The sequence below is a fragment of the Pelodiscus sinensis genome, chromosome 7 (genome assembly GCF_052426305.1).
Source record: "Pelodiscus sinensis isolate ZL-2025 chromosome 7, ASM5242630v1, whole genome shotgun sequence".
Classification (NCBI taxonomy): Eukaryota; Metazoa; Chordata; order Testudines; family Trionychidae; genus Pelodiscus; species Pelodiscus sinensis.
The window spans coordinates 51,521,010-51,544,114 of record NC_143058.1 but is presented as its reverse complement, the minus strand read 5'-3'; the positions used below and the strand labels follow the sequence as shown (position 1 = coordinate 51,544,114).

Sequence of the window (23,105 nt, the reverse complement as noted above, 5' to 3'; positions counted from 1 at the left end):
GTTACAGGGCCCAAGTCTTGTTTATCACCTTGTTTCCTCTTTCTTACCATATTTATTTAATCTATCATTTATCCCAGTTACCTGAATTTCAAAAGCCTAGGCTGTCCTAAAATTTTAAATATTCTAGATTTACTGGTATATTTGTATTCCTTTGGTTTGGGATGGTACATTGCTTCTGTGAAGAAGGCTGCTTTCCATGTTTAATTGCCATTCATAGGACAGAAATAATTTTTCCTTACTTGTAGTAACTAAATTTCTAAAGCATTTTTTTTCTGTGCATAGCCATATATTCTTACCTTGGTTTCAGTGGGATCAGCCTTTGTCCCTTGATGTTACTGACCTGGACACTTGGACTGATTACATTTATTTAAACTATCAAATTGGCAGTCAGGAAATATGATTATTGGGCTGTGTTTTGGATTGTGAGAATGCTTAAGTATACAGCAACTAGCACAGGAAGAATACTAAGAACTAGATCCACAAAAGGGCTTGAGTGCTAAAGTCCAGTATTTTGGTGGCACTAAGATCCTGAAAACCACTACTGAGCTGCCCTCAGCTCCATGGGCGCCAAAAGTCATTATGCACCTAAATTTCTACTATTAAAGTTCTCTGGGTGCTTATACATCATACATCGCTCATGTCTATATGCCTGTGGTATCCTCAAACAAGGCATTCCCTATGCCTCTCATCTGCAGGTCCTGATCTGGTACACCTGATCTGGTACATGTGATAGTAATACTCCTAAACCCCACAAAACAGGAGAAAGGTGTGTTGGTTATGTCACACAGGTTGTGTCCCTCTCTGCCTAATGTGGAGAAGGAAGCTGTCCTATTGAAGCCATTCCACTGTATGAATAATTATCATATGTATTGGAGGAGGCAAAGTGGATCCTGAGTAACCCCCTTTCCATCTGAATGCCCTAATCACTGGACTTAGTCATCACACTCCCTGATCCAATTAATATTTACCCAAAGCAGAGCAGCTTCAACACAAGACACTGATATCTGCCCCAGGATATCCAGTAGCTCCGTGGGTAGAGTGTCTTCCCAAGAGGGGTGAGACACAAATCCCAATATGTTCTCTCTGTAGGGCAGAAGGAGGAATTGAACTTGGGTGTTTCATAACGGTTGAGTGCTCTAGTAGTTACCATGGGGATAAAAGTTACAAAAGAGGCACCAGGAGTATCTTCCTCTGGCATTTCTTGCTTAAAATATCTTTGATGCCCGCCTCTCTATTTAAAATATTCAAGGCGGCTTACAAAATTTTAAAAAACACAATACGAATTTAAATATGAGACCCCACAGAGACATAAAATCTGCTAAAAATATCTTGAGAGGAGGAACATACACACTGACTCAGTCTTAGCAGGTTGGTCAGTAGCCTGCCTCAGTCCTGGCTTGTGCTGGGTCTGGGACCTACCCCTACTACAGCTCTGCATTTAAAGTGTATTAGGGGGTAGGTGGCCCGGCTAGCACCAGGAACTCAGAACAACCCTCCCCCTAGACAAAGATGGCTCTTGCTACATTTCAAGTTGGAACACTTAAGCAGTCCCCTTCTGGCCCCAGGCTCCCTGTGTGTTTTGCTTTTGAAATCTACAAGAGCATGCCAGGGGCTCTTGTACATTTCAAAAGCAAGGAGCACAGGGCCAGTAGGGGACTGCTTGAGTCCCTCATTTGCACTGTGCTCCCCGAGGTGCTCCTGCTTTTGAAATGTAGCGAGAGCCCTGCTCTTGCTACCTTTCAAAGGTGGACGTGCTGCCAGTTCCCTGCTGTGCCTCTGATAGAGGCAGCAAGGGTGGGGAAGTGACTAGTTGACTAATCGCTTACATCCAGAGCTGGCCCAAGCTACGGGCTGACCGGGCTATTACCGGGGGCACCACGTGGGGCTGCCTGACTGGGTGGGGGTAGGGCCATGCATGCGCGGGGTGCCCGGGGCTCACAAATGGCTTGGGCCGGCCCTGCTTACATCCCTAATCTGCATGGGGTCCAGGCATACCCTGCAGGTAGGGCTGCTCTGGCTGAGATTCCACTGGTTAATATTTTTATCCAGTTAATCAAATAAATGGGATTTTACATGCCTACTCCAAATCAGCCCCCCTCCTCGAGATGCTTCCCTCTGACCCAGACTTGAGCTCCTAACTTGCCTTTGAGTAATGGGCCAAAGCCATACTCCTTTCCTTGACATTTCCTATTGACTAGCTTGGGTGGCTTCCTGCTCAGCATGCTGGCTTTTGTGGATCCCTTTCACAGACACCTGTCTCTCCCCAATATGGTATTGGCAGCCTAGTGGTCTGTGATTTAGGGCTGAGGATTCCACTGGGTGACAAGATTCCTAAAGCTAGGTGTTGAAACGCTCAGTGATGCAGCATGAAAGTTTCTGTGGATCTAGCCCTAAATATCTGGGCAATCAGCTTTGAATGTTGTGTTTTTTAAATGTTCAGTTTTACGGTATGCAGGGTTCTAAGTGTAACAACCCAAACCCCTTGTGTTCTGTGGGTTGGTTTTTTTTTTTTGCCGTTGTTGTTGTTTTAAATAATGGGTAGTGGAGCTCTTCTGTAATTCTCCCAACAATTACTAGCTCAAAGGTTAAATCAACATGTGGTTAAGCTACTGATTTTGCACAAGCTACACATCCTCAGTAAAGAGTGATATTGTTCTTTACTTTCACTTTCTAAACATTTCTATCATTTTTATGGCATTTTTATAGATTTTTAAACATGGGACTTTAGTTTCTGTTCTTGCACAAGTGATTTCTCTAGTGCTAGAGTAGTTAAAGTTCTTAAACTTTCTTTTATGGTAAAGGCAGCGTCAGTGGATGGCAAGTATTCTGCTGTCACTACAAATACAATTATATATTGTTTATTATTGAATGCAAATTACTCCTTGTATTAAGATTTCTTTATATAGATGGGAGAATTATTTAACTCTTCATAAAAAGATAATTTTAGTTTTTGGGGGCTCAGTGTAGTTATGTTCAATAATTTTTTTTAAAAATTGCGTTCAGAAAGAAAAGTAAGCATGTTTTTTGGTGGTTTAATGTAGGAGCGAGAACATGCTGTGCTGCTAAGCATGACCCTTTAGTTCAGGAACATTCATAGATGCGTAGGTTCTGTTGGAGAACAGAAGTAAAATCAACACAAGTGTATACTGATGTAATTTCCAATTGCCTTCTGGCCAGCTGGAATTTGCACCATCATTCTGTTTTGGGGACATTTCCCTTCTATGTCTACATCATTTGGAGCATGGGAATGCTGGGCTAAGTAGCTGAGAGGATGAGTAAGGGGATAGTAGGGCAAATAAAGTATTTCTAATAGAAACAACACAATATAAATTTGCTGTATCTTTGTAGTAATATATTCACTTATGCATAACTCCTTGTTCACAATTATGCATTTCTCAGATTTCATTAGAATATTTCACAACTCAATATTTTAACTAGAAGAGTTACCCAGCATTGCTCGAGTCTTTAAGTCAATTAATTTTGGGAGTTTTTGGGAAAATAAAATAAAAATGTGCATGTTTCATTTAAGTTATTGCTCTGGACGTGGGGCTGGGGATAAGTGGTTCAGTATTCAGGCAGTCCTGGGGGGAGAGGGCTACTCTAGCTTTGAAGCAGCTTGGGATGAGGGGAGAAGTGCCTCTCCATGGTCACTGGAGGTGGACTGGGTGCAGCTGGGGGAGGAGTGCATTCCAGCCAGAGTGAGGAATGCAGCAAACTGTGCACTTTTCCCTCACTCCCTAATGAAGGGAAACAGCAATGTGGTCACATGAAGCGGGGTGGGACTCTTAAATATCTCAAATGGTGCAGATTCCGCAGTCTCCCTAAGTAATTTATTCCACTGCTTAACCACCCTTACACATTTTTTTGTAAAATCCAGTCTAAGCCCATTGCTTCTTGTCCTATCATCAGAGGTTTGGAGAATATTTCTTCTCCTTCCTCCTTGTAACACGCTTTCAATACTTGCAAGTTGCTTCAATGGGGTGCCAGTGTAATGCCGACAAGTGAAACTGAACCTGGGACCTCTGGAGCCTAGTGCATCAGCCTCTACAACTTGAGGAAAAAGCTCACTCTCAACTAAGGATGCAGAGCACATTCATTCTTTCTCTTTGTAAGAAGTCTGTGCCACTACATGGGACAGTGAACCACACCCAATGGTGTATGGGGTACATACTTTCCCTGGCTAAGGAAGTGCATCCTGAACTTCAGAGAGATCCTGAAATCCCAGATGAGCCCCCGCTTATAATGCTGATAAGCAGAACCAAATCTGGAACCTCTGGAGCTTGGTGCATGAGCCTCTACTGTTTAAGCTAAAAGCCAGCTGGCTCTCAGCTAAGGTTGTAGAGCAATGCTTCTCAGTGTGGTCCATGACCAACTCGTGGATGAAACCTGGGCTCGGGATTCCCTGCCCCTGCCGTGGGGGGCCCACATTGGTGCTTCAGTCCTTCCCCCTATACCTCGCATGGTTGGAGTACCAGTGCAGGCTTCACTCTGTAGAAGGGGAAGGAAGACATGAGCCTCACGGACCAGATCTGCCTCGGGAGGAGGGGGGCAAGGAGGCATCTCTACGTGCTGTCACTCCCTTCAGCCCTGGTTGAGGGAACAACGGCACAGGAAGCTGCTTGCCTGGAGGTTTTCCCCTCTGCTCCCATTGGTCAGAATCACGGCCAGTGGGAGTAGCAGAGGGCCCGTGCTTCGGAGTGGCAGGGTGGACAGAGTCAGGTAGTGCCTCCAATCCACTCATGGCCAGACCCTGCACTTTCATACACTCTCTCCCCCTAACACCAGCACTCCCAGCCCACTCCTTCATTCTCCCTTGCACCTCTGTTTGCACCCCAACTCCTGCCCAGACCCCCCCACCCCCAGCTCACTCCTGCACCTAACTTCTTGGCTAGATCCTCACCCTGCTGCTCTTGCATCCAGTCTCCCAACCAGACCCGCAGCCTGCTCCTGTACCCTTCTTCCCACTCAGACCTTGCACCCTCCACCTGCACCCACCCTCCCACCAAGACCTCCCACCTCCAGCTCACTAATGCACCCAAGTTCCTGGCTAGACTCCCAACCGCTCCTGTACCTCATCTGCCGCCCAGACCCTGCACCCCATTCCTATCTTGCTCCCTCAGACTGAACCCCTCATTTTTGACCCTAACCGAGAGCCTAGGGGGACCCACCAAATCTACTGGCCCTGGGATCCCAGAAGAGTTGATTTGTTTCAGTCAGGGGCTACATCAATGAGGGTGGAGGGTTTTGGTTATTTTTTGGTTTGTTTTTTTTTCCCTTCTCACTTTTGTGTGGCCCATGACTGATTTTTTTTTTTCTGTGCATCAGTGGTTCCAAATCCAGAAAAGGTTCCCCACCCCTTCCCCAAATAAAGGCAATATTGAAAACTTTTGTTTTGGACAGAAATTAATATTTTACTTTTATTTAAAATGAAGTTTAGTAAACTAACATGATAAAGCTAAGTGCTTAGTTTGTTTAATGTTTTGATTAATATTTCCTTTTTACTGGTTATATATACCTCCTTATAACTGCCCATATATATTTTTATGCTTTAGTAGCCTAATATGACTAATTTTGTATTTAAGGTGTTTACAGATTAGGGATCTTAAATTGTGGTTAATCAGCTAATCATGTAGCCAATGGAATTTCCATCAGCTACTTGATGAGTTGATGGGGAAGAGCTCGTTACCCCCGCTGTAGCTCTGTAGTTTAAATGTAGTAGGAACTGAGCACGCCCAGCCTGACTCCTACTACATTTAAACTGGAGAGCTGCAGCGAGGTTAGCTCTTGGGGGAGGCGTGAGCCAGGACTAAGCAGTCCCAGCTCGTGCTGGCCCTGGGAGCTAACCCTGCTGCATCTCTGCAGTTTAAATGTAGTAAGAGGCTCCTGGGCATACGCTTATTGGGTAGTCGACCACTCCCTTACATGCCTCTTAGAGACAAGTGAATGCATTTTGTCATTATGGATGGTTGGCTGGTCCATGGAAAGATGAATGGATGGGTCATGGGCCAAAACATTTGAGAACCACTGCCAAAGAGCACACTCATTCTTCCTCTCTGTAAATGGTAAATGGTCTAAGTGCTACTATATGGAACAGTGAACCACACCCAGTAGATGTGTGGGTTACACTGGTAACTGAAAAATTTCAGTTAGCTAAGTAGTAGGGAATTCGGGTGTTGGAGGGGGTTTAGGGTAGGGGGTTGGGATGCACGAGGGGTTTTGGGATGCTGGATCTGAGGGTATATCCCCACAAGGAGGAATTTTGGGATGCCAGCTCGCATCATGGATTCCCGCAAGCAGGGACCTGTCCCTGGTGCGCCTGGTGGGGGACTCAGCTTGGTGGCTCAGGGTACTGCCTTTGCCCACAGGCACAACTCCTGCAGCTCCCATTTGCCACGCTTTCCAAGAAGTTTTGATGGTGCCTATTTATTCACCAAATTAAATTCCATTTGATGATTTATGCTTATGATGGCACTTGGTCAGACTGACATCAAGCTAAAATTATCTGCATTCGCTTCCATAAGCACACATTACCTAGGAATGAATACATAGCAACTGGAATCCTATGGTTCTTTGATATGATTTTTAACTCTGTTCCAACAGTGGCTTGTGATGTTATTTCATCATGGGGAAAAAATCTTTATCTTGAGGCGAGGACACTTAACTGTGGCAGGCTATATCCTAGTATATGTTGCTGAGGCAAAAATGCTCTGCAGCTCGATAGGAATCTAGTATTTATATTATTGACACTGTATTTCTAAAATAGCAATTCCATGTATTGGCCTATATGTTTGTGGTGCATCATTTTCCCCTGCATATCTATGGTACATCTGTCACGTAACATAGAAGAGAATTTGAAAATGACTTTCAAAAGATTCCTTGAGCATAGTATTCCAGCTCTGAAGCAGCTGGAAGCTCATATCTTCAGAAAGCTATATTCCAGGAATGTTGATTTAGTAGTAATATTTTTTTTAGATCTTGATTTGATGTTTTTATTTTTTAAAAGTGCTGTAAAATCATCATTGTATTCTGTAGCCATAGATTAGAAATAAAAATCCCTAATTACATTAATACACTGTTAAGAATCGAGCAATTGCATTTAGCCAGGTATTAAGCCTGAAAACATCTAAGATACCAAATCTTAAAAAAATGTGCTTTCAGTTTAATAGCAAAATATTTCTTTTTATTGGACTTTACTTGCAGCACTATATTCCACACAGTCAAATAGGTGATTGAAAAAAATTACATCCACTGTTTGACACGTATCTAAAAAATTAGTCTTCCTCTAAAATTGATGTTTGTTTTTTTAACTTCTTTTTTACTCCTGCTTCTCAAGTTATTTTTATCCATCTCATAACTTCTGTTCTCCTGCTTTTAGTTTCCCTTTTTTGTGGGCTTATGGGGAAAATGGAAAGCTGTGGGGTGTTGTGGTTATCTTTAAGCAGAGTAAACCTTACTCCTACTGAAATCTTAGTGTTGTTTCTTTAGTTCACCTACTAAGGTGAATGCCAGAGAACAAAGTGAAGCAAATTATCTTCAGATTGGGCATATGCTGCACTATAATGTTCCTGGTAGCTGCAGTGGGGGGGAAGATATTCTTAATATGCACTTATATTATCCAACAAACAATACCCGCCATTTACTTCGACTTTTTTTTCCTGTGTTCTGCTTTCATCATGTCTGTCTTGTCTCTTTTTATGACCTCACCCAGATCCCAGTATACTGTTTCTTCTTCTGCTGGCTACTCAGTAGTACCATCAAGGCACACTAGCATAGATCTGCTCAGTTTCACTTTTTTCCCCATGGGATAGTGGAGTGAATGTTTTGAGCATGTGTTGTCTAGGAGCAATTCTTTTACTATTCTGGGAATCTGACGAGCCATCTGGGAAGGGTACACATCAGGGATGTAAAATTTCGATAGTTAATGCAACTATAGTCAATGGCTCCATGCAGAATTTCAAAGCAGCAATGACTCATGGAGCCTGGGATCAGCCGGAGAGTCCCAAGCTAACCCCCAGCTCCATACAGCGCTACCACTTTGAAACACTGCAGGAAACCTGCACCAGCTGAGGATCTTCTCCTCTCCACCCCGCCCCTTGCTGATAGAGGCAGCAAGGGGGCAGGGGAAGTGACTAGTTGACTAGTCAACATCCCTAGTACACATATGAAGTTGCATGTGGTATCATACAAAAGGATGAAAGAAGTTTTTGGTGCAGTAGTGGTTGGCTTGGTAACCAAGCATGGTCCATTGCTTCATCTGCCAACAGTGGGCTAGGAACTGTGCAAAGGCTTGCTTTCACCCAGTGGAAGAGTGGCGGTGGCTGTTTCCTGTGAAAACCATTTTTACATGGAAGAAAGAAGAAGCATCAGTAGATCATTTACTGAGCATTGACTATGAATGACTATGATGTGTGGCAGACAGGAAGGAAAGTGAATGGTAAAGGGAGAAGGATCCTGCATTGACACACTCCTTTAGTCTGGGGCATTGCCTTTCATTGAAAACAAACATTTGTCATTGACTCAGTGTACTTAAAAGCTTCAGTTTTATAAATATATGAATCCAAAATACTACAGTATTGGTTCCTTTTATATATCTTCTGGGTATATTGATAAACAAAACTTGAATTAATCCCCCCCGCCCCCCGGGCCGCTGTGGTTATTTAATATTAAGGGACTGAGCAGCCAGTACGCAAAGATGCTGGCTCAGTCCTTGCTCCCGTGGGTCTCTGATCAGTCTGCATAACTTCCTCCACTACCGCCCTGCTTTGTAAGGGACAGGGGATCAGGGGAAGTTATGCAGACTGATCAGAGATGTTTGCATGCTGGTTACCAAGTCTCTTACAATGTAGAGCAGCAGCAGGGGAAATTATGCTGGGACCTGGTACATGCCAGACTGAGCTCTGGAACTGCCTACCCTTATTGACTAATCAAGTAGTCAATAAAAAAAATTGACTACATGATTAGGAAAGTAACCACATTTTAACATCCTTAATCTAAAATGTGGCTACTCTCCAAAACTCACTTGCTAACTCTGTGTAGTCTAACATAATAGTACGTTTTACAATGTAGGCTTTGTATCTCTATTTTCTTTCCAGAAACTAGTTTCCTGTTCTTCCTGATTGAAACCAGGTCTGTGGGAATACCTTACTAGTGAGAGGTTTGAAGCAAGAACCTGTACAATATAGAATAGGTTAATTTAAAGCTAGTCTTACATCTTACATTACTGTTTTCTGCAACTGTGCTGAGAGTATTAGGATAGTTACCATGATGCCCCATTCAAGAGATTCACAACAGGGAGGCTGATGCACCTGGGAAGTTTTAATTAAGAACAATCTGTACATGTGAACGGGAAAAGGAGCTCTCCCTATCGGCTTCCTGAAAGCCTTGATTCTATGAGTAAGGAGACAATAGTAAAGAAGCTAGTTGGTACACAGTTCCCCTAATTTGTGTGTAAACCACAGTGTGAGTAGAGTTTAACTATTTGCTAACTTCACTGATATATCGAGATTGTCTAGGCTGAACTGTTACCTCGTATTGATTTCTTCTTAGCCAATTACTCTGGCTAGTGATACTCTTGATGTCCACCCAATATAAGCTGGCTTAGAAATCTTCCCTGATACTTTAAATTAATGGAGATTGCCTATCTCCTAGAACTGGAAGGGACCTTGAAAGGTCATCAAGTCCAGTTCCCTGCCTTCACAGCAGGACCAAGTACCATCCCTGACAATTTTTGCCCCAAATCCCTAAATGGCCTCCACAAGGATTAAACTCACAACTCTGGGTTTAGCAGGCCAATGCTCAAACCACTGCGCTATCCCTCCCACTATCCTTCCCTTCCCCTTTCCTTCTTGTAGACTTCTGAAAAAGTGCTTCTGGTACAGACACTAGCTGGGCTCTCAGCTAGCTAAGTGTTTGGTGCACAAGCTGGCTATGTCAGTTGCCTGAGGAGTAGTCACACCAGCTAATCAATCACCATATCAGCTGCTGAGGCTCTTAGGTGGAGAGGGCCACCTTCAGTCAGACCCCTGGGATATTGGAAGAGACAGGGCAGTTCTGTAGCTGAAATGCTCTCTAAGCTGCTATGTTCTACCCTATTCCGTACATCACAGATTGTGTGTCTTATCCTCACTGGAGCAACCGAAGTACCTCCTTACAGAAAGTAAAGGGAAGCTTCTAGAAAGATGATGTGGACAACTTTTGAAATTGCAGCCCTTCAAAAAATTATTTGTCTTCAAGGGAATCCCTCAGATTTGAAAAGGTTGTTTTTGTTTTGTTAAGTAGCTAGCTACAGGTTTAATATGGAAAAATTCTAAAAAAAAAAAAAAAAAAAAAAGCTTCCAAAATATCCTTACAATTCATCTTCTGATGATAAACCAACCTATAAACACTTGCTAGCAGGATTATGAAATGGTATTTATCCTCATTTACTTCAAGGATCCAAAAACTATTTTAAAGACTAAATGTCTGATTCAAAGCCCAAGGATCTAAGTGGGAATTCCAATAATGACTTTAATAGAATTTGGATCAGGCCCTAAATTATGCAGTTAAGATGCAATTTATGCATAGTGAAAAATTCTGAGGTTGCCTTTAATTATAGCATTGAGTAAAAGGACTACAATTTTTTTATTCCATCTATCAAATTTAAAATTGACGTTAGTATTGTCTAGTTTAATATCTCTCTCTCTCTCTCTCTCTCAAAAAGTTTTTCTTGCCGGGCGACAGAATGATGTCATCACTCTCTCACACCAGGAAAGCCACTGGAGAGAGGGGGGGCTGGCGAGTGAAGCAAGCAAAGGACACAGCTCCCTAGTCCATTTTAATATCTATTTTAAGATCTCATTCATTTATTGAAGAAAAGGGTCTTAATCTCTGGCCCTCTCTTCACGAGAGGAAAGAATATGAAATGATTATAGGTAGAATTTATTAATTAAATTTATATTATTTTACATGGAGATGCCGATGAACCCATGACATCCTCTAAGATTTTGAGTCTTAATGCTGAATGCTTGAGGTTTTTTACTTTCATGATTCTTACCTACAGTAATACGATAAATTTTATTTTTGAAAATGATAAAAACTTTTAAGCTAAAGGATGTGTACAGTATGGAGTGATTCTCTTTTATGGTTAAATAAATTTCAACTTGTTGAATTGTTTGCTTTTGAGACTATTTAAGTAAAAATTAATGTTCTTAATTTAAAATATGGACATTCAATGTTTTTGTTTTTAAGTACTGTAGAGAATTAGAGGTGACAGTTCAAGAAAGATTAATATTTTATTTTGTTCTCCGTAAGAAAACTGGTAGATGTAGTGCTCATATGTAGATATATTGGCATCATTTGTGGGTTTCCAGCAAGTCTCCTTGTAATATGAGCTGAGTTTTTGATGTACACTGTAAACTTTTTTTATTTTTTTTTTTAATTTTTTATTTTGGGCTACTGTTTCTTTTTCAGCTGTGTAAAATTTTACAGACCGTCTTTCTCCTGTTCTTTGTAGTTACATGTGCTGTTTCTTGATAACCACACCCTCTTCCCAAAGTTGTTTTGGAAAGAATATGAGGGGAACTGACATGATGCAACATGTATTTCACTCATAAGATTGTTGTACAGTAGTCAAATTGTAATAACTAAATGTAATAGCTTGTGTGTATTTAGAATGGCAACTAGTAGAAAGTGTTAAATATAGGAATAACCTCAATTTGTTGAATAAGTGCATTAATTGATTTAAAAGCAATGATGCCAGAGTTTGAGAATATTTTGTTTATGTGTAATTTTTTTCTCTCTTTGTTACAATGCTTTCCCAGCAAGGACAAGTTTGGAAGGTTTGCAAAGCTTTTCACCTTCCCTCTGCCCGCTTGCCCGCTTTCAGATCAGTTTCATACTCCATGACTTCTGTCTCTTTATTCCACAACAGCCATAGAAATCAATATAGAAAAGTTAAAATGAGCTATCATTTTAGGTCACTATCTTGTGTAGAAGTGCACAGCATGTGATTTAGTTTGCATGACACAGACATGGGGAATATGAAAAATCCCCAGGGGGAATATGAAACTGTATATATTTGAATGGAAGTACAGCTTGAGCACAATATTTTGTTTTGTGGATAACACCCTTTTAATTACACTTCTCACACACTTAAACAATATAGTATTTCTTAGTGATCTGTATCCAGTTTTTGTCACTGAAGTTTATAAATAGGAAATTTCTAAAGAAACAGACACTTTGGTTTTCAGGAATCATTGTCACAGGTGGTAGATTAGTTGATTGCCCAGAGAACTCTACTGCTCATGTTCCACATCAGTTATTTTCCACATCAGTTAACATTTTTGCTCATGAGCCATGTATTATGTCATATTTTGTTATAATTGTTTGAAGTGCTGTTTTTAAAATACAACTGACAGCAGTACTGTACTCTTGCTTAATCAGGAGAACAATCAGAATAGATTTAACGTGGTCCTCACTTTTTGAAAATAGTCTTTTTTACTGTAGATGAAGATAATATTGGAAGCTTAATTGAAGGAAGGAAGAACTGTCTTGCAGAATACAATGAAAAAATAAATACAGATTGTTTCCCATTTTTCTTCACATAAGATACACTAATATACCTAGCACTCTCCTCTGCGGATGATGATATGATTGCATTTTCCAACAGTTATTAGTTTCAGTTGAATACAACCCTACCTCAAACCATGAATAGTAGTAAAATCTCTTTTTTCTTTTAGGATTAAGCTTTTCCCCTCACTGCTGTTCTGCACTAACTGCTTTGAAACTTCCATGCATTTTTTTCAGTAGAAGAGCATCTCTGTACTGTCTCCCATTGCATATTCCAGCTGTGACAATCCTTGCACTTTGCCTACTCATTTTATCACCTGCTCACTAAAAAACAATGTTTTTCTAGTTTCTGATTGCAGACTTGATAGAATTACTTAATTTTAGCAAGGTGAATGAATGTATTTTTAGTTCACTTTCCTTTTTTTTTTTTTTTTTGGTAGGCATGTGGAGACCCAAAAGCAAAACCATCATATCTTATCGACAAAAACCTGGAATCTGCTGTCAAATTCATTGTGAGAAAGTTCCCAGCTGTAGAAACACGCAACAACAATGTAAGTACTGAAATTACTATGTTATATATGCAGCTTGCTTAAAAAACCCTTTGGAGTTTTTGATGCATAACTCCATTTTGTTGGGGTTTTACGTGTTCTTCTAAAGAACTTGTTCCTGATGACTGTTAAAATACAGATTACCAATCTGGATGGATTGCTGGTCCAGTCTGTGACACAATGCCATTATTTTGTCTAGACAGGAAATGACAAGAGTATATTACCTATATTTCTATTATCATAGAGTTTCTCCTCCCCACTTTGACTAGTCTTTCTCCTATTTAATTAAGGTATTTTCAATCTTAGATGGTGTAGGCAGGGGATTAAGCTTGCTTCCTGGCTTATTATGGCTGTGGAAACTGCTGAGTGCCCAGACTGTTGTAGAAGGTAGTTTCAGAACTTCAGGTTGTGTTGGCAAATTCCAACCTAGTAGGACAAAGAAGGGATTGGGGAGTTATGACAACTCAGTTGCTCCCCATAGATACTCATAATAATAGAATACATATGGGGAGCTCCTGTGTGAATTAAAGATCCTTCAACATACAGTAGAATCCCTTTTTGAGTGCAATAGCTTTCTTTCAAGGGAAGGGGTCTTCCCCATGACATTTACATACAGCAAGTTTTCTGGTCCAAGGATGTATATATTAGATTATTGTACCAGCATTGCTGACTTTAGCCTGTAACCTTTTAGAGAGACTTGCATATGACTAATGTGATTTCTGTTAGGAGCAGAAAGATCTACACACAGTGGTTGCTCTGTTACTGTTTAGAATTGAAACGTCAAGGGGAAGATTTCCTTATGTGCTTATTTTCCTTTTCAAAAGTGGAAAGGGAGGTTAGGTAATGGTTTACATGTTCCATGCATGCAACTATTTGCATGATTGCTTGAGAACTCCTATTTTCAACACAATTATTTAGGCTCATTTTGAGCATTCTCCTATTTCTGCAGTTTCAAATTTGACAACATTAAGTTACTTTTAGTATTTATTTTATTATTAGTGTTAATGGTTGCTTCTAGTGGTCCCAAGTAGTATCTCCAGCAAAGTCAACAAAAACTTATATAAGTGCATTTTCTTCTAAAATAAAGAAACTTTTATTTAAGCACAGCAATGCATTCCTTGGTATTCTTTAATGTTTACATTTACTATTCTTAATCTTGCTTATCTTCATGTATTTCATTTTTCTCTTTCAGTAACATACATGAAAACATCTATCTAAGACTTGAGTAAAAAGTAAATATAACTAAACTTTTCTCAAACCAGGTCCAGCGAAACCTCTAATTCTCAGCTTTTTATTAAAAATAAAATGACACATTGTTAAATATTGAGCACAATAAATGAATTTCAGTTAAAGCACTCTTGCAAATATCATGTGTGGATTGTCATATCTAGGTATATTTAGATTAGATTTTACATAGTATTACACACTTAATAAATTAGTTCTCTCAACTATTTTGATTAGAAGTGGTTGAAATATTAATTTTCAGAAGCACAATTTTTGTAAAAAAATGAGATTTTTTTACTTCTTATTTTGTGGCAATGTCTAATGATTTAAGGCTGAAGCCATAATCTCATCCTGGCTGCATATGGAGAAAATAAATTCTGTATCCCTTTCTAGTTATCTATGAAAAAAATTACAGCATACCCTCATCTTTTCATAATCTGTATTTCTGGAAGTTAGGGATATTTCACTATTGGTCCAGCACAAAGTTGCACTCTTACTCCCCTTCAGAAGTTCTGCTTGTATGATCTGAACCCCAGGCATTTACCTACCTAAAATTAATTTTGAAGGGTCAAAAGGGAGTTTTTAGTGTCAGAGTGATACAGAATCTTTAGAGGTGTGCAAAGGAGGTTTTTACCACAAAGACAAGAACCGGAGGAGGCCATAATCAGGATTCCGTGGTGGATGCAATGCATTCTTTATTTTGAAGGAACTGTTTTTTGGGGTTTGTTGACAACACAATCGCTTCATAATTTAAGAATGTCTGACCTCAGTGGGAAGCTGGAGGGGGCCAGATTTCCTTCCTTCCTTTCTCTTCCTGTCTCACCACCCACCCCACCCAAGAGCCAAGTGACATTCATCAGTGAGCTCTGCTTCTGTAAGTTCTCTGCTAAGGAAGCAGATGCTCAAAGACCTGCAAGGAACAAGGAGTTCACTGGCATAGAAACATCATTAAGCAAAACACTATTGAACATTACTAGAGGGATAACAGTTAAGTAATCATAACATGACAAAGAGTTCCTGACAGCTTTTCATAGAGACTTGGATTTTTCTAGTTTCAAGCACAGCAGTTACCGCTGCTCCGTGCAATGCATCCTGACCTTTGAGTTTGATACAGCTATTGTCTGTCAGCAGATTAAGTTGCTAGTTGAGCAAGTTTATGTGTAGTTAGAAAATCATCAGTTCATGCTAATGGTTTTATTTACACCAGGGCTACTCAACTTTGGAAGTCTCAGGGGCCACAGCGATACTCATAGCACATGCTAAGGGCCTCAACTTAAGTGTGGTTGCATCTACATGCAAATATACATGCAAATAGCTTCTTTCACACAATGCCCTGGTGCTCCTGGAACTTTCTCCCTGGGGGCTAGAAACACCGACCCCCTGTATCCCTTTGTTCCAGCTAGCCCATCTGCTTACATCTTTCAGTGTGCGCTTTGCCTGGGAGATGCCTTGCCGTTGTAGAGTGTGTTCCCAGTGGAGGCCATGTATTGAGCCCCATGTAAACCCAAACTGCACCACGGGCTGCAAACCAACAGGCCGCATGTGGTTTACACAATCTGAAACTTTATCTAACTCAAAGGTCAGGATGCATTGCACTGATCAGTGGTAACTGATGTGCTTGAAACTGGAAAAATCCAAGGCTCTATGGAAAAGCTGACCTTGGACCCCCGCCCCTTGGACAGGGGCTGCTTTGCAGCAGTCTCCCCTGCCCCTTTTGCTCCCCGCTGCTGCCTCTGATAGCGGCAACAGCATGGGGGAAGTAGAGGGGTACCATGGAACTGGTGTTTGCAGGAATTGGCTTTTAAGCCAGCTGCCTCCAGCACCAACTCCTGCTCCCCTCTCCACATCCTCTGCCTCTGATACAGAGGCAGCAAGAAGGGGGAGGGGAATGCGGGTAGTAGAGAAGATTAACCAATAAAGCTTAGCCTTATCAGTTGATAGTCTACTCGACTACTTGTTTACATCCCTAGATCACTTAACTATTGTTCCTTTAGTAATGCTCAATAATGTTTTACTTAGCCCATTCTGGCCTTAAATCTATTAATATAAAAATGGTTATTGCAATCATTTAGTCTGCCCTCCTGTGCATTGCAGGTCACAGAACCACCCCCACCCGTTCCTTTCATTCAGATTAAAGACAAAATGAGAAACTGAAAAACCCACAAGTTTCATTAAACAAATTCAACGTGAATCTTAAAGCGCAGTTTGATTCACTTTGTAAAATGTATTCTACAAATATAAAAGGCACCCTTAATTCAAAATGAATAACACATAATTCTCAATAAAATTTGAAGACTTAATAGTCTCAATCTAGTAACTAAGGCAGGCCTATAACTTTTTCGAATGTCCTTAGATATTAATCAGTTACTGATTTTTTTTCTTTCAGTACCTATCATAATGTATGTGAAGGTTTAAGCACATCAGCTGAAATATACTATAAAAATAAGCAATTGACACTGAGCTGGATGGACAGCTGTATGGGGTTTTATAACTCATGTCTGTGTCCATATCTTGATGCAGTAAATTGTGATGCAGCCTGTTTTTATAAAAAAAGCTTTAGATACAGAATTCTAGATCTTCCCTTTGAAAGGCTTGAACTACAGGAACCAACTCTGAATTCTGTTCCATTATGGAAACTTGGCCATTAAACCCCTTCTTTTAGTCCTGGCTGGTGAAGATTTTTTTAACTTCCAAAAAGTGCTCTGACAGTTTAGGTGAAGTTAGTACTTTCTCATTAAGATTTAAAATATATGTTGAGTATCTGCATATAAGAAGCTTAGGAGATGGCACCTAAGGAATACTCAAGTTTGGATAATTTCTTACAAAATGAGAAAAAGATTCATCTTTTTCTTTTTTCATTTGCCTCTCTGGCATCTTCAGCTACGCGGACACAATATTCTGTGCTTTTCATTTCAGACATAGACTTAGGAGCAGTAAATGGAAACACACTTCTCCTTGGCATTTATGTTCAGCCAGTCACCTTACTTCGGTGTCACTGCTTCTTTTAATTCATCCTTTAGCTGGTGCAATTTCTTCATTTGCAGCATACAGTGGATCCATGAATTAAAATCTTTTTATATTAGTAGAACCAAGGTAAAGTGGTGCAATCATTTCTTTATAAATTCTTCCCTGTGTGCTATTTGGAGGCAAGGATGGAGTAAGTAGGTTGCAACTCAGTTTGTCTGCCTTTAAGTTGTTTTTAATGGCATAGTGTCTTAAATTACCTTTGCTATTTTTTTGGTGTCAGAGGTGAATAAGTAAGGTTTCTGAAGAGCTGCTGGAAGGTTTGGAGCAATTAAATTGTCGTCATAAAATGTTGATAAAGTTAACATGTCTGTATTCTGTTCTTACAGCTCTCACTACAGAGAATTGCATTTGATCAAAATGTCTTGAATACAATATTAATTTTTTGCAGCTACTTAGATGATTGTGAATCCTTATTTTTTAGTTTGACAGTGTTCAACTTCTTTATTCAGTCACTGACTTCCTACCACTTTCTTCAACCTTTGCCATGCTGAATTAAATAATTCATACGCTGTCAGGCATAACTAAATGTTAATCACCCATTTCAGTATGGGTTAGTTATTTTAGATTTCCGACAGTTAGAATGAGAAACAATTGCCTAATTACTCCAGTACTGAGGAGGTCAGAATCTAAAATGTGGCAACTAGTTTTCTGCAGAACCAAATTACCATATGCCCTGCCTATCTCCCAGAATAATTCAAGATTATAGCAAACCAAAAACCCCTTTAATACATAATTTCACATGCTTCCTCCTTAAGAATCCAGTGGCATTTGTTTCTGTTAGCTGTGCTTTTTTTCAGTGACAGATATCACCATCCATTCTCTCATTTTCTATAACTTTGTATTGTTTACTACATTAGTATACTAATCTTGATGTTCTCATAATTTTGCTTTCTATTTTTAAGAATAGTTTGATATCAGTATGCCAAGGAAATTTGAGCCTGACATACCTAGTATGAAAAGTATTTTGCCTGCATAATCATGTAAATAACAGGGGGTGGTACAGAAATTAAAATGCTATCCTTATAAACCCCGATATGCTGGGATTTTTCTGAGGTTTCATATTCACAAAAAGAAAGTGTGGAAAATGACTAGAAATGATAAGCAACTTAAACTTCCACATCCTCAGCTGCCTGAGTGAGGATATTTAAGAAAAGATTTTATTCCAGTGCATCTGAAATTCTTTTTTTTAAATCTCTCCACTAAGGCATATTTTTCATGATTATTGTTGAGAATAGCAAATCAGAGGCCAAATAGGATACACCTGTATGCTCCCTTTATTATAGAGGTCACAGAAGGGGTTGGTGGAAGATATGTAGAAGCTGACCAGGAAAATACCTTCATTTTTTAAACAAGCTAACCTCTACATGGTGATAGACATGAGTCAAAATCCTTGGAGAGACTTGGGTGACATTGGAAGCTATTGTTTGCTGACAAATCAGTGTTCACAGGCATGCCTTTAAAAAGAATACATCAATTTAAAAATTGTTCTTCCACTGAACATTTTTATCTTTTTTATATATAGCAGATTATAATAAAATTTAATGAGAATTATTGTTTTTACATCCCCATTTTGTGCAATTGATAGCACTTTTCAGTAGTCTGATAGTCCTGCTTTTATGGTCGGATTCTTTTATATAGCAACAGATAAAAGAAATATTAAAAAAAAAGACGGCAAAGGGAGTCTGAGGTATGGGTAACAAAAGTGTTTTCTTAACTTGTTTTTTTAAATATTTACAGCTTCTAGTTGATGTCCCTTTTAAGACTGGCAGTAATGATATACTGCAAACTTTATCAGTGGATGGTTGCACTTGCGTATATGTCTAGCCTTGCATATATGGCACTAGTTTTCTAGTAGAAATATAGATAAGATGTTCTGTTTGGGACACGCTTCAAATACTGTCCAGTTAGTGATGTGAGAGAGAGAACCTAAATCAGGAATTACACTACCTCTCGAAAGCCATGCAAAAGTGACAGTTATAAAGATGTAGGACTGGGAAACTTAACTTGTTCTGATCAAATGCAACAAGCACATTTATTTGCTTGAGTCTCTAGATGTTAGATCCATAACTAGCCATTATAATTTATCATCATGTATTGGAGTAATACTATTGGGTGTCACAGTAGTCTCTTTATAAACAAATCTATCTTATTTCAACTGCTGTTGTTTATCAAGCTGCCAGTGATGACTATAATGCCATTTTCTGGTTGAATAAAATTCAGTATTTCTGATTTCCTGTAATTTTGACTGAATCTATAAATATTTAAAAAAATCATTGAAGTAAATTCAGGTGAGACCCTAGCGGCATTGAAGTCAATAGCTAAATTCCACCATAGTGTGCTAGGCTTTTTGGGGGCAAATATAATACATAAATAAATTCAGCACTCCACAAATGAAGCTGCTGAGGAGGTTTTTCAATTAGCCTATATATTTTTACTGCAGCCCCAACCACCACTTCCTTAGTGCTGGTTGAAGACCTACCACCAAAGGGATGTCATTGAGAAATGAACCTACTCAAGCTTCCTTTTATCCTCCTTTTGACAACTGCTCCCTAAGTACCGATGGAGTAAAGATGGGAGCTGAATGATCCTTGTATCTGCCTCCAAGGATATACCTTTAATTCTGCATCGAATTGTGGGTAACGGATAAAATCTCCATGCTGTTCTGCTAAACTCCATAGGAGAGATGATTATAATTAGTGACATCTTTCACATTTTCTCAAATTGAGAAAACCAAAGGGATCCCAAAGTTGGTAGCGGTACTCAGTGAAAAGCAGTTTCCTATTGACTGTATCAGAGAATCATTTATAGAAAAAGTGTGTTTCCTTATTTCAATATGCATTGAGACTTTAGCCAGTAATTAATGAAGTGAATAGCTTAGTAAATTGTTAGACAACTTTTTATTAATTGATGCATTAGAAATGCCAATGATAGAAATACCTGTATAATTTTCAAAGGTTCCTATGGCTTTGAATAGCTGTGAGCATATGTCTTTGCAGATATCTTGCAAGACTGGAAAATTAAGTTACTAACTGCCCCACTCCCTTGGGTGGCGTTCTTGGCACATACTTATCCTTCTAGAAGGCAACATTTCACAGCTTACTTCTTCTGTTCCTCTGCCTTTACCCTATTTACCCAACACAGTAGAGGGGGCAGGGCTTACCAGAACCACAGGGAGAAGTCATTCAGGGACAAGCAAGAAGAAATTTCCAACCTGAATGGCATAGAGTTACTTAATATGATATGAATGGAGATGCCTATCTCCTAGAACTGGAAGGGACCTTGAAAGGTCATTGAGTCCAGTCCCCTGCCTTCACAGCAGGACCAAGTACCATCCCTGACAGATTTTTGCCCCAGATTCCTAAATGGCCTCCTCAAGGATTGAACTCTTAATCCTAGGTTTAACAGGCCAATGCTCAAACCACTGAGCTATCCCTCCCCACACTTGCCATCCTTATGTGAGTGTATATGTTAATTGGGACTGGGGTGGACACTGGGCACAGCAGAGTGAGGGAGGTGCGTGCGTGGGTGCTAAAAACGTTGTTTTTCTTTTTTTCAACATGGTAATTTCTAGATGTGTTAGGCTTTACATTTAATAATGTTTAGACCCATTACCATTTAAATTTATTCAGTAATTTAAAACTGTTGAGATGTAGTGTTCCTGAAACCTGTTAAAATATTGACTTAAATAAGTAAACATGATTTCAATATGCTTACTACCTCTATAATTCACTAAAGTAATGTTGTTGCTAATAATGGATAATGACCCCATGTCTTGACCAGGCCCATTTTTGAGAATAGATACAAAAGATGAAAGATGTCACACTTCCTTTATCATTACCACTGATTTCTCTTCCAGTGGTAGACCTCAGTGAACAAATTGCTTGGGCAGCTAGGACTGTGGCGCTCAATCTTTGAAGACTTCTGCATCTCTTTCAAGAGTCTGGATTGTCTTGTGTTTCCCTCAAGTTTCAGCTCTCTTAAAAACTACTTGCTTACAAAATCAAACAATACAGAAGTGTCACTTTATACTTATTGAAAAATTGGTTATGTCCTCGTTTTTATCATATAATTATAAATGAGTTGGAATATAATATTGTACTTACATTTCAGAGTATAGTACAGTATATGGAACAGCATAAACAAGTCATTGGATGAAATTTTGTCCTGACTTTGCTAATACTTTTTATGTATCCTGTTGTAAAACTAGGCAAATATCTAGATGAGTTGATGTGCACACAAAGAACTCTGTGTATCCCCAGGGAATGTGTATATCTGGTTGAAAACCAGGGAGCTAGGTGATATTTTTTTTTCTATTCCACTTCATGACCTCCTGTTTCAATAACAATGAGATCAAGACCCTAGCATAAAGCTTCCAGAGATCTAACTTAATTGAAGACTTTATCACACTGTACTAACTGTTTCTATGTTCATAGAACTGCTTCAGTATTCAATGCAGTTATGTTAACTGAAGTTCTTGAATTACATATAAGCACATTTTTTTAATAAGCTCACCTTTCTTTGTGCAAAACACTTACCAGAACAACATGTCTCACTTCAGCTAATCATTTGCTTTTTCAGATTTAGTACTGAGATGATCTAAAGGAAACACAATATTTTAAAGGAAAATTTTGAAATTAGTGATTTTTTTTTCTTGTACCCCTGGCTCCCAAGGCGGGCACCTTATCCACTGTGTCACTGGAGGAAGCCCTTCCTCCTCCCCCCCCCCCCGCTACATTCTGGGCCCCCCTTATCCGTCCTGCATTGGATAGTTCCAATACTGTGTCATTTTTTAAAAGTAAGTTATCAGTCAGAGGTGCAAAACATAACTAACCTGGCTGCCTCACATACTGGCAAATTCCAAGGTTTTTTGGTTGTTTTTGTTGTTGTTTTTAAGAAAAAATTGCCTGCTCATGAAGAAACAGTACAATAATCTGTACTCACCCATAACATAGAGGTTAGGCCAGGCTGCTCTTTAGGGAAGAAGCAGTTCCCAGTTTTAAACATCAAAAGGCTTAACGTTAAGTTTACAAAAAACCTTGCTTCTCTTTCCCCATTTTCTGTGAAGTCTTGTGCATCTCACAACCAGGGTGGATTGATTTAAATCTAGTTTCCCAATGATACTACTTCAAATATTTCTTCAAACAATAGTACAAATCTGATCACTAAAACATGTTAATTTACACTTCAGTATAGCATTTTACAGCATCTAAGATTGTATACTTAGTGTAATATTTTAGATAACTTGTTTTTTTATTAATTTAGGAAAAAGTGCATCATACTTATTATCTGTGTCCAGCTGCAGCTGCAGCTGCAGTGCATTAGGAATGGTAAGAACTAAATCATACATAAAAACACAATAGCACTTATATTTTACTAAACTAAATTTTAAATGTTACATAAATGTTTCACAGTTGTAGCAGTCTCCCGAGAAGCCAGCTGTCCTTAAACAATGTTTCTTTTAAATGTTCAAATTTTACTAACACTAACAGATAAGTCCTCAGTGCTAAATGTACAGTATCCTTAAAACTTCTAAAACTACCTCTCATCTTCCCCACTCCCACTGTCATTTTCATGCAAATTTGATTCTAAATTACCAAAAAAAGTGAAGACTGACTGTGCCTTAGAGCAGTGGTTCCCAACCTTTTTTCTACCACGGAACGGCAGACTCACAAACGTTTGGCAGACCAGCAACATTTTATTTGCATATTCATTATGCCCCTCGCCACGCGGCAGGCCCCGGCTATCCACCGCTTGGCTTCA

At 39.5% G+C, this 23,105-nt stretch overlaps 1 protein-coding gene across 2 annotated transcripts in view; it reads left to right on the top strand.

The window, feature by feature from the left end:
- The window catches only part of NCKAP1 (NCK associated protein 1), a 124,274-nt gene that overhangs the window by 8,826 nt on the left and 92,343 nt on the right, over positions 1-23,105 (top strand). Inside the window, exons 2-3 of one of the 2 annotated variants that reach the window (XM_089779788.1) lie at positions 11,799-11,816; positions 12,987-13,097. In XM_089779788.1, the coding sequence (XP_089635914.1) occupies positions 11,799-11,816; positions 12,987-13,097 (129 nt within the window). The remainder of the gene's footprint in view (positions 1-11,798; positions 11,817-12,986; positions 13,098-23,105) is intronic. The other variant, XM_075933759.2, reaches the window with a different exon arrangement.